Consider the following 17,026-nt stretch of genomic DNA (forward strand, 5'->3'; position numbering starts at 1 on the left):
GAAGACTGAGGAAGCCCAGCTGTCTATCAACCTCCTTACTCAGAAGTAAGGGCCAGTGGCCTGATTTCCAATTAAATGGACACAGCCACAATCTGATGCTAGACCCAACAGTGTGATAATCAAACAAAGCTATTCGCTAATAACTTCACAGGCAAGAATTGGTTCATACTCAAAATTTAAATTTTACATTGGAGCTTCTTTGTAAGTTAAATGGCTAAAAAAATGGAAATCTCCCCCCTTCCCCCGAGCTACTTCTATGTATCTGCTGAAATCTTTATGTCTTGCATTTTGGGACCATTAGGTTAGGTAAAGTTTGGATCCAATAATGTTTCTTTTTCCCATTTTAATTATTTTTGTCTTCTTCCTTCCTTTCCCCCCCTTTTAAGTACTATTAGCACCAAATACAAAAGGCAACTAGTGGAGAAGTTTCAATTAATTTTTTTCAAAAGGAGACAATTAAATGTTTCCGGCTTGGTAAAGTGTTCATTTCAGTGAGAGGGCTGGAAAAAAGGAAAGGGGGGAGACAGAAAACAAAGATTGGGGAGGGGATGAAGGCGCAGGCTTTAGCCATTCTTTCAATTCCAGTGCACACCCGATAGTGTGTTGGGAAGAATGCCCACTGTTCAGGATTTATGGGCAGATTGTCCCACAACAAAAGAGCCAGAGTTAGGCTTGTTATAGTCCAATAAGCCATGCCAGTCAAACAAGTACCCATCTGAAGGACAAAGAGAGAGCAAGAGATTCTCACACAAAAGGGAACAAGTAAGCCCGTCTTTTAGTTGTGCATCAGTCTCCAGGTTTTAGGCTTCGCATAAATCAAAATGAAGGACAAAAATAAACAGCCAAAAGCTTTCCATAGCAATAGCCATCTTAAAAGCAAAGGAAGAGGAGTGCCTCTGGGAAAGGGTTGGGGAAGGAAAGATAGGATCTGCTTCCAGGAAAAAGCAAGGCTGAGGGAAATGAGTGTCCAATCCTCTCACACCCAGCGAATATTTATTGAATCATCCTAAAACCTTGGATAGATAGAAATATGAATATGCATAGCCAACTCTCAGATGCTTTAGTCTGTTGTTCGCTGAATCAACAAAAGGCCTTTAGATTTTGCTGTCTTTTTACCTATACCGTACTTTTTATATATGTACGAAATACATTTTTGTATATTTATATATCCAGTATACAAAATATATGTGTGTGTGTGTGTATACACAAACACACGTACATACAAACTAATGTAAAGAAAGAAAATGAACAGAAAAAGAAATCAAAGAGAAAGCTAAAATTGCAAGAAAGGAGAAAAAGTTAAAGAAAAATAGCAAAGCAAGAAAAAAAAAGATGGAATTAGTTTCCAATCTTCTTTATAGCAGTTGTTAAATACAATTATAAATGTAGATCTTGCTGTCTGAAAGAGCCACTGAATGTGATAAAATAATGAAATGATTCCTTGTGAGTATGTTTGGACATACCAGACATTAAGTTTTCTGAATGTTGGAATGTTTTCTTTTACTGATATTCGATTAAGAAGTAGACTCAATTACTGGATAATACTCTTCTGACTTGCTATGAAAGAACCGATGGCCACTTAATACTAGTAGGTATAGACTAGATGAGGACACGTAATTGAACTTCAGAATCTATTTCTCTATTTTCCTTTATGGATTTTATATTTAATTTGTGCTCATCCCTACTCCAGGCTCGGAAAACAAAATAAAATGAAGCTTGACTGACTTCAATAATATTCTCAAGAAATAATATGGTAAAATGAAATGAAAATTCCTCTTAAGTAATAAACACAATAATAGCATAATTAGGCCCGTTTCAGCACTTACTTATGCAATTTGACAGACTAACCATTTACAATCTCCAGTTTCTATTGGCTGAAAAGTCAGTCATGAAAAACAAACACACCTGCCAGCAATTTAAAAGGAAGACATAGAGGGCTGGACAGGAAATAATATATTTCCTAATTAAAAACACTAGTTAAAAGCTTCCTGTTTGTTCTTTGGGCTGCCCTTGGGAGTGACCTTTCCTTCTATCTCCACCATAATTTTTTCACATCTTGGTAAAATGCTTCCTCCATCCACCAAGATGTTCTAACATGGAGACTAAATCCTATATCATGATTGTTGGACTTCAAGTATGATGAACAGGAGGATTGGTTCTTAACAGTTTTTGTTTCATTTTACTTTGCCCAAACCGAATCATAATATATTAATATTGCATTTCTAAATCCACCTCCTTTTATACACAGACAATGCATATGCAGTTACAAACTATTCTCTTGGTCCTGTGGGTCTTGAAAAGAGAGTTTTAAATGTGTTCATGTGATTTGGTTCTCCCCTGCTAAGAAAATCTACTATGTTCAATATCTCAGAACGTCATAGATCAACCATCACAATTCTCAAATCTGATTTAGTTTTTGCTTAAGAGAAGATAAATTACTTTTTGATATTCCAAAACAAAACGAGTAAATTATACAGTAGATGAACTGAATCAAGTACTAGCATCAGAAATATTTCGTATTTGCTTCATGATATCATTTTGTTTCTTCCCTTCTGAAGTTGGACACAAATCTTTATCTGAGATAATGGCAGATAAAACTCACCCATTTTATTTCGTCTACGTTGTCAACCTTCGGGAGCATCAGGCTAGTAGGAAGAATCTTGGATTTCAAAATGACCTTCATATCTTCTTCTGCAAGCCCACTAGACACTGAATTGATCCTAACACATTTCTCCGTTTGACCAAAGTCAAAGTTCTCAAGGGCTTCCACAGTTTTTATTCTAGCTTCTGCCTATTGTTTTTTTGAAAAAGATAAAGAGAAACCAAATGTTTTACTAAGAACTAACTTTTTAAAAATCAAGTTTAATTAAGTGAACAATGGAGAAATTCACCTGCATTACAGATCATGATATAGTAAGATTGGGCAACGTCATATGCAAGGGTATCCTTGGAATGTGATCAAAAAAGTCAAGATGATGAAATTCTGTCGTTTCATCCCCCCACCCCCCAATGTACATTGTATATGCCAGGCATGTCCAAAGTGTGGCCCAGGGGCCAAATGTGGCCCTTTTTCAAATTTCAAGCGGCCCACAGCCTCTTCTCCCCACTGGAATTATTTGTTTAGTCTTTCATAAAATACTGTATTTTTCGAAGTATAAAGATGCATCTTTTTCCCCTCAAAAAAGAGGCTAAAAATCTGGGTGCATCTTATACACTCAATACAGCATTTTTTGCCTCCCAAAACTCTGCCCCCTTCACCAAAATGGCTGTGCATAGCCTTTAGGAGGTTTCAGAGTGCTCCTGGGGGCTGTGGAGGGCATAAATGAGCAAAAAATGGGCCATTTTTTTGCTCAACTTTGCCCCCCCCCCCAGCCCCCAGGAGCACTCTAGAAGCCTCTTAAAGGCTATTCATGCCCTTTAAAAAAAGGGCCATTTTCATGAAAAATGGGCCATTTTTGGGAGAGTGCAAAAACTTTTTTTTTAATTTGCCTCTTCAAAATCTTGGTGCATCTTATACTCCGAAAAATACGGTAGTCAATTTGCATTTAATGTTAAGGGTTCAAAGAATGTCAGGCTGAATGATCGGCCCCACGCATTTTCACCTCACCAAATCTGGCCCTCCTTGCAAAAAGTTTGGACACCCCTGGTATATGCTATCTTGATCTTTTTAGCCATACATAGTGGACACATCTGCTCAGGTGCTATTCTTTTTAAAACAAAAACAATTAGGCTTAGCCACAATTCAATGTGTTCAATCAACTATTTGTGAGTCATAGCAGCAGCTAGAGCACTTTAACTTGAACAAGTTGAACAGGGTTGGATCTGATTGGCACTTGGATGGCACAATCCCATTAAAGAATCCTAAGGCTACATTTTTCCCCCTTCCTAGCATTTTCTTACACGTGCAGGCTCCGCTTTTTAAAGATCAACTGAGTATTGATCCATTTGGTTGCAACAGGAATTGATTGACGACTGGCTTGTCACCTAAGCTTGAAATCATGAGCTGAGAGAGAGAGTGACTTTCATGCCTATAGCAAGTCTAGAACTCACATTCTCGTGGTTCCTTATCCACTAGACCAGTGGTGGGCAACCTTTTTTTTCAACTGAGCCAAATCTCGCCAAAACCACGATTGAAATTTATTTTGAGAGCCACATTTTTAAAACCGAAAATACATAGGATGGTACACTGTTTTTAGTTTCAATAAACTCTGGCATTTGAAGCACGCAAGTCTTAAAGCTGTCAAGTTACAAGATCCTTGCATCCCTAACCCTTTAGGAAAAAACCCCAAGGGGTCTTCAAACCTGACAGCTTGAAGACTTGTGGACTTCAACTCCCAGAATTCCTTCTCCAGTCATGTTGGCTCAGGAACTCTGGCATTGAAGCATGCAAGTCTTAAAGCTGTCAAGTTGCAAGACCCTTGCACCCCTAACCCTTTAGAAAAAAAAACCCAGGGTCTTCAAACCTGACAGCTTGAAGACTTGTGGACTTCAACTCCCAGAATTCTGAGAGTTGAAGTCCACCAAGGGCATCAATCATATTAGCCCAGGCAGGGATCTGCAAAATTGGCTCTTAAGACTGGTGGACTTCAACTCTCAGAATTCTGAGAATTGAAGTCCACCAGTCTTAAAACAGCCAACTTTGCAGACCTCTGTGTTAGCCCAAAGCCTGGCGCTGGGCGGGCCTTGCTCCCCCATTGGTGGAGCCCCAAGAAGCGAGGAGGGAGAAAAAGAGACGGAGGCCAAGGAGCTTCTTCCCCCCTCCCCGCAAAAATCTTATCAGGGAGCCGGTGGGCAGTAGCAAATTAGCTGATCACGCGGCGTGATCGGCTAATTTGCTACTGCCCGCCCCGCTCCCCGGTTAGATTTTTGCTGGGAGGAGGCGGGGGGGGGGGAAGCTCCTTAGCCTCCGTTTCTTTTTCTCCCTCCTCGCTTCAGGATCCTCCCTAATCATTGTGGGTCGAAAAGAAAAAAGGGAAAGGGGCGCTTGAAAAGAAAAAAGGGAAAGGAGGCAGAAAAAGAAACGGAGGCCAAGGAGCTTCTCCCCCCCCCCCCCGCAAAAATCTTATCAGGGAGCCGGCGGGCAGTAGCAAATTAGCTGATCACGCGGCTTGATCGGCTAATTTGCTACTGCCCGCCCGGCTCCCCGGTTAGATTTTTGCTGGGAGGAGGCAGGGGGGAAGCTCCTTAGCCTCCGTTTCTTTTTCTGCCTCCTTTCCCTTTTTGCTTTTCAAGCGCCCCTTTCCCTTTTTTCTTTTCGACCCACAATGATTAGGGAGGATCCTGAAGCGAGGAGGGAGAAAAAGAAACGGAGGCTAAGGAGCTTCCCCCCCCGCCTCCTCCCAGCAAAAATCTAACTGGGGAGCCGGGCGGGCAGTAGCAAATTAGCCGATCACGCCGCGTGATCAGCTAATTTCCTACTGCCCGCTGGCTCCCTGATAAGATTTTTGCGGGGGGGGGGGGGGAGAAGCTCCTTGGCCTCCGTCTCTTTTTCTCCCTCCTCGCTTCAGGATCCTCCCTAATCATTGTGGGTCAAAAAGAAAAAAGGGAAAGGGGCGCTTGTTTTGAAGTGCCCGAGAGGAGGGAGGGGAGCGGGCGCCCGGCACACAGAAGAGCCACATTAAAGTGTGTAAAGAGCCGCATGTGGCTCGCGAGCCGCGGCTTGCCGACCACTGCACTAGACCAAACTGTCCCTCTATCCTAAAGCTATACACGAAAGTAATTCTCTTCCCACTCCCCAAAAATCTTAGCATCTAGAATCTTTGTTTTTATGATACTTTAAATGTGATTTTTATTTGTTGTATCTGTGTGTTTTTAATATGTAGTTTTATTGCTTGTTGATTACTGCCCAGAGCCACCTTTCAAGAGATGGGAAGCCATATACATTTAATAAATACATAAATAAAATAAATAGATGGCTATTTCCATAGTGTTATCATAAAAATTATATATATATATACACATACATACATACATACATACATACATACATACATACATACATAGTGACCAGAGGTCAAAATCATCTTGAAAGAGACTTTTTTAAAAATAAAGGGATCATGATAATTACTAATCTAATTAAAAAAAAACAATGATTGGGTCCAGAAGTGGAAAAGCAGCTCTGCTCATACATGATTGATCTTCATTATTCATTAACTTTGGCCAAGTACTGATGGGAAATGTAATTCAAGGGCAGAGGACTAACTTGGTCCATTAGCTAACATATAATCCCAATAACTGATTATCAATCATGAAAAGATTAATTATGTTAAGAGAACATGTTTCACATTATGCTATGTTAGATACACTAATAATATATTATTCAGAGCCAGTTTGGTGTAGTGCTTGAGGCATCAGGCTAGAAACCAAGAGAACAAAGTTCTTTTCCTGCCTCAGGCACTAACCCATCTGGCACTATAAGGCGCCAAGGCTCCTTACTGGAGAGATGGGTGGCATAAAAAAATAATTAATTATTGGAGACATAGGGTCAGTAAATTCTCATGTGTTTTATTAGTATCTAGGGCCGTGACGGTGAACCTTTGGCAGTCATGGCCAAAGTGGCACATGCAGCCATGTCATCCGGCATGCCCGGCCTTGCCTGTTTGTCTTCCGGGTTTCTGGCATGCAATGGTCAGCTGTCCTTCGCGTGTGCGGCAGTGATGAAAACCGGTGTGCGCATGCGCACCAGCCAGTTGATTGTTTTGTGTGCATGTGCGCCAGAACCCGTAAGTTTGGCTTTTCTAGAGCGCGATCCCTTCGCGCATGTGGCAGTACTGAAAACCGGTATGCGCATGCGCACTGCCCAGTTGATTATCAGGCACACATGCGTACCAGAACCTGGAAGTTCGGCTTTTCCGGAGCACAACCTCAATGAGGGTGCACACACACATGATGTTTCCACGCAACCATTTTGGCACTAGGTGCCGAAAGGTTCATCACTGATCTAGGGCAAAACAATTTTAAAATACAGCATAAAATATTAAGTTTGAAACAAGACTTCAACCCAGCCTTGGAAACAGAGACAGAAAAGATTTAAAAATGTGCTCTGCATTAAAGAGTCTGAGAAAACAGTAGTTTACAGTTGTCAGGACTGATCAGGATAAGATTCACAAGACTGGTATAAAACAGCTGTTATGATGCAGTGATTTATGAGTGCAAATATTGGCACAAGTGTAAGTTTAGAGAGAAGAAAGCAATGCCCCTCGTCAGAAAGTGTGAAAAAGGAAAAAGGTTAATGACTCTACAAACAATCATCAGATGAGACTTACCATCCCTTTATCTGTTTTACTTCAATACGCCTCAGATGGGGAGATTTCTAGGCACTTTCTTAGTGAATTAGAAGCACTTTTTTGTGGTTTCCTGGGACTGGGATGATTTGATTTTCTTTCAAACTTCCACTGGGGTCTCCTTTGAATAGTATTCTCACTCTCCCAGCACAGAGGGATGTGGGACATAAGGAATTCTTGCAAAATTATTATGAGATTGTGTTTTTCCTTCTTAAACTGAAAAAAAATTATTGTATTTTAAGAAACAGGACAACAGACCATTGTTTCTTAAAATGCTGCTCTCAGGACCCCTAGCCACTTTTTAAAATTATGGTGAATTTTGTTTGTTATTAATATTTATTAATATTTACCATATTAATTACATTTGTCACTTGCAAAATTTATTTATAGAATCGCAAACATAACAATATTAAAATGCTTAAATGTTAACATATATTTTATTTTAAAAAACTATTTTTTAGCAAAAAAGAATAATGAGAAGAGTGCTATTGTTTTAAATTTTTGCAAACTGAAATATTTGATTTTGTAGTCCGCTTAGAGCAGAGTTTCCCCAACGTTTCCAGTTTTGCGGACCGGCGGAGTATGGGGGGAGGAAGGAAGTTTCCACATGAGCAACTGGTAGACACATGCGCACACAGCTCCGTTTTTGCAAGCAGCATGCACGAACTCCTGCAGCTCCCGCAAATGGAGCACACACACGCTGTCACCTGTTGCTCGTGCAAGTGAGGATGTGCGCACCCGTGCGCACTCGTCAGCCATTTCTGCAGCCCAGTTGCAATTGCTTCATGGCCCAACCACAGGTTGGAGACCCCTGGCTTAGAGGATCTAGGGGAGCCCCCAAAGAGCCTTTGATCACTCTTCAATAAACACTGCAAAAGATAATTCTGCTCATGCCATCTAGTGCTAGATTTCAACAGCTTCAAGGAGGTGATACTCTACTTGGCAATATAAACACAATTGATGCACAAATGAAGTATTATGTTCCCACATGAAGCCAAATTGCAGGACTTAAGAGACAGGCAAAATATTTTCTCCCGGGGTCTCTGCCAACAGGGGATGATTTTCTATTCCTAGAGAAACAGAGCAAGCATTTGATGGGCTTCTCCAATGTTCTGACGAAGTGTTGTCCTCTTGGGATGGATCAAAAAAAAGTCAAGATAGCAAAGGTGATGAACTAAAAAAAAGGCACTACCATTTTGTATACTTACTCCTATTCTCCTACTGTTAATAAAAATCCCAGCTCTGAAAGGGTTTTGGAGAAAATGGAGAAAAAGGTGGAAAACAGCCTGAGTGAGTTGTTCTTCTTTTGTACCTATCTGCCTGCCTGCCTGCCTGAAGTGTATCGATAATCAAAGGTAGGCTTTAAGCTTGGAAGTATTGGACTACATAAGGAATTAAATGCTGCGGAACTACCTGTCTTCTAAATAAAAATAATTACTTTTACAAAGAAGTGTCAACTGGGCATGAACCCTGTCCACCCACCAGAAATCACAAGTGATCAAGCTTGGACACAGATTAACTACCTCACTGAGAACTTGTCCATCAGTCTGTTGCTGTCGGTAATCTTCAAATATGTCCCTTTTCTATACCACAGCTCAAAATAACCAACCAGCAATGAAATTACTGTTCTTCACTATATTTCAACAGAAAAAATGTGTTACTGTGAGAGATTTTATGCTCATGCCATCTGTTGGGTGCAGGATAGATATTTCATAGAACCATTGCATTCTAGCATTGTCCATTTTAAAGGAAATGCGATTCCTTAGCAACCTCAAGTCACACTGTTACTTTATTATATTTTCTTATCAGGCTTTAATCAAAAATTGTCAAGGAATGCACATTTGGTACTTCTAGAAGCTGTCGTCATTTTCAGCATCTATTTATTCTATTTTATTATTTTTAGATCATCGAAGTCAAGTTTTCATCATTAACAGCAATAAGGGCACTGAGTTTTAATAGACTTAACTTCCCATGCATAATCAGTGTATGGGTCATTCAGTGGAACACATATGAAATGAGCTGGAGAAAGACCATGAAATAGTATCGTTCTCTTTATTTAACAAATTATAGAACTTCTTTTTAGCTCCAGCTAAAAATGGAGGAGGAATAGAGAAGCGTTTCTGCCATTCCTACCATTTCAATTAGTGGAATGTTTTGGATCCTTAATTTGAAGGGAAAAAAAGTAACTTCTATCTTCTTACAACTTCAGTGACACAGCTGTCTGCCTAATTTTCTGGCAACAATGCTTAGCCTTCTTCTAGCTTCTAGTTTTGGTATTATCTGGAGGAATCCCATCCAAATATCTAATCAGGCTTAAACCTGTTTAATTATAAACAGATAAAGTCAGCTGGGTGTTACCATCTGCGGAGACCAATGTGCAATATATGAAAACACAGAGTTTTAGTCACTATCTGTTTTCTCCTATCATACAACCCAACATTTATGTTTATGTACCGTATTTTTCGGGGTATAAGATGCACTGGAGTATAAGATGCACCAAGATTTTGAAGAGGCAAATTTTTAAAAAAGTATTGGCACTCTGCAGACTGGCCAAAAAAACCCTGTTTTGTGCGAAAATGGGCCTGTTTTTTTGTCAAAAAAAGGGCATGCATAGCCTTTAGCTTATAGAGTGCTCTTGGGAGATGGGGGGGGGGGGAATTGAGCAAAAACCGGCCCTTTTTCCACTCATTTCTGCCCTCCCCAGCCCCCAGGAACACTCTGGATACCTCCTAAAGGCTATGCATGGCCATTTTGATGAAGGGGGCAGGGTTTCGGGAGGCCAAAAATGCTGTATTCAGTGTATAAGACGCACCCTGATTTTCACCCTCTTTTTTGAGGGAAAAAGGTGCATCTTATACTCAAATACAGTATTTGATTTCTGTCTTTCCTCAAAGATCACAGAGTTACTTGCATGAGAATTTCTCTTCATTGTACCCTCACAACAATAACCAGTGAGATAGGCAGGGACTGAAGGAGTGTAACTGGCCCAAAGTCCCAAGTGAATTTTTTTTGTGGTAGAGTCTGAATCCACTCGAGCCCGTTAATAAATGCTGAACTATTTACATCCATACAAAAGAACAATATAAAGCAACAGACTGAAAATAATTTGGTTGACAATATTGTGTGATGCATTACATCAAAACATTCATCTCTTCCCATAATCCAGTCTTGGTGTTCTATCATTACAAGCGTTTTTAATCTTAGTTGCTTCTCCCTGTGCTAGGAGCTCCTTGGAAAGGTAATCTTTGTAAGTAAAAGATAATCAAAGATAATCAAATACACAGAATAGCGCAAAGCACACACTGCTAGAGAGAAGTTCCCTGAAGTCCAGCACGAATCCGAATGCTCAGAAGACTAAACCTCTGGTCCTGGTGACTCATTCCTGGTGAATGATTCACTGTCATTCATGAAAGATAATCAAGTCTAAAGAAGCCATCTTGGCCATTCATGTTCACCAATCCTATAGCAGTAGAACTGCTTTTATTCAGTTACCACAAGGGGCTTTTGTGAAAGATATTTCAGAAGGAAACTGCATCACTTGGCTATTAACTCCACATTAAGGCCCAGTGAATATATGTTTTACTCATGAAAACCTATTTAAAAACCTACATTCTATGACAAGAGTCTACACTGACCATGTAAGATAGCCCCTTTGTTTGCTACAAGAAAGACCCCGCAGAGATGAATGAGCTTTGCTTACAAATTGAATGTCTGCCGAATTCTGGACTTTCTGAACAGAAAGGAAGCAATCAACACATTTACTTGGAAAGATATGCCACACAAATCAAGGCAACTCATTTCTTGATCTAAATGTTTAGGATTGGGAGTGAATCCTGGGAAAACTAGAGAGACGTTTAACATTTTCTCTTATTCGCAACAAGGATACCAAAGTAATAAAATGTGTATTGTAATATCACGAGCTCTGTCCTTTTTTAGTTACATTGTGGTGCCCCACACAGGGCATAAAGGATGGAGTTTGCATTGTAACATTACAATTCATGTTTTGCTATTTGCTCCCCCCCCCCCCCCGGGATGATATAAATTCTCTTCAAATTTGCTTGAAGAAGAACAAGTTTTAGACCTGTCTAAGGGACCTCCTTTCAAAGTGCAAATTAGTGCATGCGCACACAAAATAACAATATAAATAATAAACAGAAAAATCCAGAAAAAACAGTTATTGCCAACTTGCCTTCCATTGAGGACCTGTACACTTCATGAGTCAAAAAGAGGGCTGTGAAAATATTTACAGACCCCTCGCATCCGGGACATAAATTGTTTCAACTCCTACCCTCAAAACAATGCTATAGGGCACTGCACACCAGAATAACTAGACACAAGAACAGTTTTTTTCTCAAACACCATCACTCTGCCAAACAAATAATTCCCTCACCACTGTCAAACTATTCACTAAGGCGGCATTACTATTGCTATTAGTCTTCTCATCGTTCCTATCACTCATCTCCTCCCACTTATGACTGCAGGACTCTAACTTTGTTGCTTGTATCCTTACAATTGATATTGATACTGATTGTTTCCTGATTGCTTATTTGTACCCTATGACTATCATTAAGTGCTGTACCTTATGATTCTTGACGAATGTATATTATCTTTTTATGTACACTGAGAGCATATGCACCAAAGACAAATTCCTTGTGTGTCCAATCACACTTGTCCAATAAATAATTCTATTCTATTCTATTCTATTCTATTCTATTCTATTCTATTCTATTCTAAACCATTTTGTGCCTTGGCTACATCAAGCCTCTTCAAGGAGTGATAACGGCAGAATGCTGTGAATCGCAATGTACAAAGTGGAGCTACATTTCAAAGTTGCAATGCTGCTTTTGTCAATCAGACCCCAATCGCCCCAGCCCCCTGCAAATACCATATCTTTAAGATTTCTTTTGAAATAGTAACTGTTCTAGATATTTATTAATTCAATATATTAATATTCTTATTATTTCCCTTTATTATTTACTATTTGTTCATCATGTTCTATCTCACCATTTTCCCCCTGAAGGTATAAGGCCAGTTTATCTTCTTAGCACTGATTAGGTCCAGTCTTATGTTTGTTAAGCTCATGGGACCCTACTACCACGATTTGGAATCAATGATATGTAATGGTTCATGCAATTTTTTTTTTATTTGCATTTGATAAAATTTATGTGTGCAAACATAATTTCCCCTCATTCCCTTTGCAGCTTTAGTCAGGAAATGCCACACATAACAATACATCATATGCACTTAAGTTTTAGTTCTGAATTAAGCTCTCCTTCCCTGCCCCCCCTCTATGCTACAGGAAAGTTTTTCTGCTTAGCATGTCTTTATTCTAAAGCTCCTTCAGTTCTCACTACAATAGTGTAAGTCAAATGTCTTTTAGAGTTTGAATTGTCACTTGCCCAAGCAACGAATAATCCAAAAGTGAACATTAACATCTAGATCAGTGGTTCTCAACCTGTGGGTCGGGACCCCTTTGGGGGTCGAAAGACTCTTTCATAGGGGTCGCCTAAGACCATTGGAAAACACATATTTTCGATGGTCTTAGGAAATGAGACACCAATTTTATGGTTGGGGGTCACCACAACATGAGGAACTGTATTAAGGGGCCGCGGCATTGGGAAGGTTGAGAACCACTGATCTAGATTCTATTTTGACTGCATGCAGATAGATGAAAAAGTATGCCTGAAATAATAATAGAAACAGAAACATCTGTTTTTAAGCACGAAATGCTCAGAAATATATATTTAAAATGCAAGCATATGTTATTAACCATATCCTTTTAATATTTATCTTTGACCTAAGGTTCGCAGTGATGTCTGTTACTACACGGTGGAAATGTAGCCATTTTGCCTACCAATGCACTGCTGATGAATCAAGCATCACCACAATAAGCAGAGATTGAAATTAAGGAATATACATGCATTTGGTTCAATTGGCAACCATGAATGCTAATAACCAGCATCTTCACAAGTTACTAGTTCTGAATCATCTGCAAAGAAAACAACATCCATCTACTTTTACACTCCAATGGACGAGGTGGGTCCTCACAGCGGGGATGCACAGACTTTGCCATCTGGAGAATAAATCGAGTGTGAAGTACAGTATAGCTTGGGACCAGGCTCAGTGGCAGCAGCTCAGCAGTTATTACATTAGTTCCAAACTTTCAGGGATTAAAGTGATCTCAATTCTACAGTCAGATAGGATAAGACAGACTGGGGAATAAAAGGACGTTGAAGATGAAGCCTCGTGGGCTTATTTGTAAAACTATCAAATATAAACACTCCAAAACAAATGCCTTAACTAACAGCACGGATAGCACAATGTCTGAATGAGCATCCTAAGCAGGAAGTCACACACACGTCCTCCCTTTTAAAATCAGAGAAATGGGCTCAGAACTGGAAAACGAAAAGAAAAGCAGTACACCATGTCTTTATTGATAATTTCCCCTAGATATGGGGGGGGGGGGGGAAAGATTCATTTTTTTCAGCCTTGAGGTAGATTTGCCAGACACACCAGGTTGCAAAGATAAAACCTGTTTTGGTAAATATTTTCTTTTTTTATTGGACCGGCAATAATGGGGATAGTGATTCTTTGTTAGTACTAGGGGGAGTTGACCATCCACATTGTAGTCCAAATGCTGGCAAACTCCTCCCTCCCCCCCCTTCCATCCCTTTTTCTTGCTCTTGCCATAGGGTTGGGGGAAAGAGGGAAGAAATCATTGTTCTATGACATGTGGCTTTTGCAGAGGTAAATGCCAGTAAACGTCAGAAAGTAATGGACAAATTAATGGTGCTAAATATAACAAAAGAGGCATAGATCAGAATGGAGCTTTGTTCGGGTATGTGAGCTGGAGTGGCTGTGCAAAGCAGCACCCCAAGAAGACTGTTTAATTACAGTACCTTTCAGTGCATGAAATGTTAAAAAATCTGATCTGGTATACTGGCAAGCAGATTGTAGCTTCTGCTTGATAGTTAAGGGGTAACTCCATATATTTCCGATGGCAGTAGAAAATTAATTACTGTAGTCGCAGCTAGAGTTAGCTGTTTTGTGACAGGACTGACATGATAAAACATGCAATTATGATTTAATGTTAGCCCCTGTAGTGGTTTGTTTATTCAGCCTGACACTGCTGAGGCTTTTGTCTCTTGTCTATACCAAGAATCACCATACTCTGGATTTCAGCTTTTCTTTGTCAAAAGCAACCTACATATTTCTTAAGGAGGCCATTAGTCCTGCAGGATTACTTGGTGCCAAGAGCAAAACTTATTTAACAAGCTGATGCCCCTTCTCTAGAAATGCCAAGTCTAAACAGCCTGGTCATTTTCTTTCCCATTTCCCTGCTGAGAATGCGACTGGGACAAATAATCACATTACTGCGTGGTTTTTTTTAAAAGCAAAAGGAATAGGTGGGTGAAGGCAAATAATGAGAACAATTTAGCTACCACTTTTGTTCTAAAAAAAGCATCTTGAAATGTAGTTTGTAATGGCTCTTTCCTATTCTCCAAAGCTAAAAAAATGTATTAAGGAAGCAGTCAAAATTGAATCTGGAGATCCTGCCCCAAATAAAATAAATGATGTATTTATTGCATGAATAACCCCACTTTTCCAGCAAAGAATAGAAAGGCAGGATTATCCATTCCTTTTGTTAGATTACTACTCCTTTTTTAACAAATGAAAAACAGACATCAACCCTACATTTCATCCAAAGCCACATAAGCAACATTTGTAAACATGGGAGGATTTAAGGAAACATTCCATATTCCAATTAAAATTTATTTCTCTCATATTTAAATTATAGTTGTCCAATTAATTTAAAAAACCCTTTTCTGAATATGTATTTTTTTCTTTTTAAAATCCTGTAACCCAACTGAGACTAAAAACTGAATGGAACTGGAACGTAATATAAAGTCACCGTCTAATATAAAGTCACCATCTCCATGAGGTTAAAAGATTACAATGATGTGTTTGATACCCCCCCCCCCCCAGGGGTAGTATACATTTAGCTCTCCTACAGGTTTGCAAATAAGAGCAGGCACGCTCTTAGCTTGCACGCACCACCTCCACACGTGAGCAGATTCTTGTGCACATGTGCTTTTGGAGAAAAAAAATAGCCTAACTAGGATGCCATAGAGCCGGGAACTGGGGGGCGGAGCCACCCATGATTTCTACTTCCGGTTCGAGCAATCCGGTCCGAACCAGTAGAATACCACCTCTGTACCCCGCCCCTCTTTATATGCATTGTGGATACCGCCTTTATTTTTAAAAATCCTCCCTCCCCCACCCATCACTACTTTGCCATGAAATAGAAATATTAGGTATAATAACATTAGGATTTATTTTCGGAGGCAATTTTGCTTTTTTTGAAATATATGTAGCATTGAATGTCAAGATTTTAATTTTGGGAACAGTTAAGATTATCAGGATTTTTGGAGATGGGATTCTTCTACCCAATATCCCTTCTGTAGTTCAAGCGGACACAACATTTATTTATCTCTATGGCCTGTTCACTCCCAGCCCACACTCATTATTTATTTCAAGTCCTAAAAGGACAGATGCAACAGGAAAAGACATGGAGAACCAGTGTTGAATTGTCATATGGCACAGACCAAGATATGTGTCAAAATAATGAGTGGCTGCTAACTGACAAAAGTCTTCTTCTTTTCTTTTTGTTTTAAACTAGCAAGCTTGGCTAGTTTATGGGTTAATGTGTTGTTGAAACCAGAAAAAGGACTAATTAAATAACCACATGAAAGACGTATCACATAAATACCTCCAGCTAATATGGCTATATATTTTTTTCTCCTAAAGATCCATCTCCACAAATGGGAATAATTAACATGGCAAAGAAATGTTTGGGGTCCTTCCAAACGTAATTAATTACAGAATAAAGACTATGGCATCCTATTGGTGTATACCATTGTTGAGTTTCAAATTTTTTTAGAACCTCTTCTGTAGATGTGGCCTGCTTTGTGGGAGTGGCTTGTCAGCCATGTGACCGGGTGGGGCAGCTAATTTATAAAATGTGGTGAAACTCACTTAACCACACTCTTGCTTAGCAACCAAAATGTTGGCTCAGAAACTCTGGCATTTGAAGCACGCAAGTCTTAAAGCGGTCAAGTTACAAGACCCCTGCACCCCTAACCCTTTAAAAAAAAAACCAGGGATGTTCAAACTTGACAGCTTTAAGACTTGTGGACTTCAACTCCCAGAATTCCTCTTCTCGCTCTTCATCTTGATGATGTGCGGATGGGCGGGGGGAGCTGGAACCGGTTCTAAACAGCACTGTAGATTGGTGGAACCTCTTCTATAGAAGAGGTTAGAACTGGAAGGAACCCACCCCTGGTGTATACCCAGAAGCAGGGCTGCAGCAAAATCAAAGAGCTTCCATATTGATGTACCCATCAACTAGATACATTATATGTTCCCACTATTTCTCATCTCTCTCTTCATGAATGCAATGAGGTAAAAAATATATATTAGGCACCTAATACTACCGGTATGACAGCCCCAGGATTATTTTTGTACGAATTAATTCCTTCTACCGAAGATTAAAATGTTAAAAGATTAAGTGCCGTGGTGGCGCAGTGGTTAGAATGCATTACTGCAGGCTAATTCTGCCCACTGCCAGTAGTTTGATTCTCACTGGCTCAAGGTTGTCACAGTCTTCCATCCTTCCAAGGTCAGTAAAACGAGGACCCAGATTGCTGGGGGCAATATGTTGACTCTGTAAACTGCTTAGAGAG

General features: G+C 39.8%; 1 protein-coding gene across 1 annotated transcript in view; it reads right to left on the reverse strand.

Annotated features, from left to right (window-relative positions):
• The window catches only part of CLYBL (citramalyl-CoA lyase), a 215,243-nt gene that overhangs the window by 22,924 nt on the left and 175,293 nt on the right, over positions 1-17,026 (reverse strand). Inside the window, exon 3 of the mRNA XM_081949455.1 lies at positions 2,603-2,791. Within this exon, the coding sequence (XP_081805581.1) occupies positions 2,603-2,791 (189 nt within the window). The remainder of the gene's footprint in view (positions 1-2,602; positions 2,792-17,026) is intronic.

The sequence above is a fragment of the Natrix helvetica genome (assembly GCF_964273705.1).
Source record: "Natrix helvetica genome assembly, chromosome: 3".
NCBI classification, from domain to species: Eukaryota; Metazoa; Chordata; class Lepidosauria; order Squamata; family Natricidae; genus Natrix; species Natrix helvetica.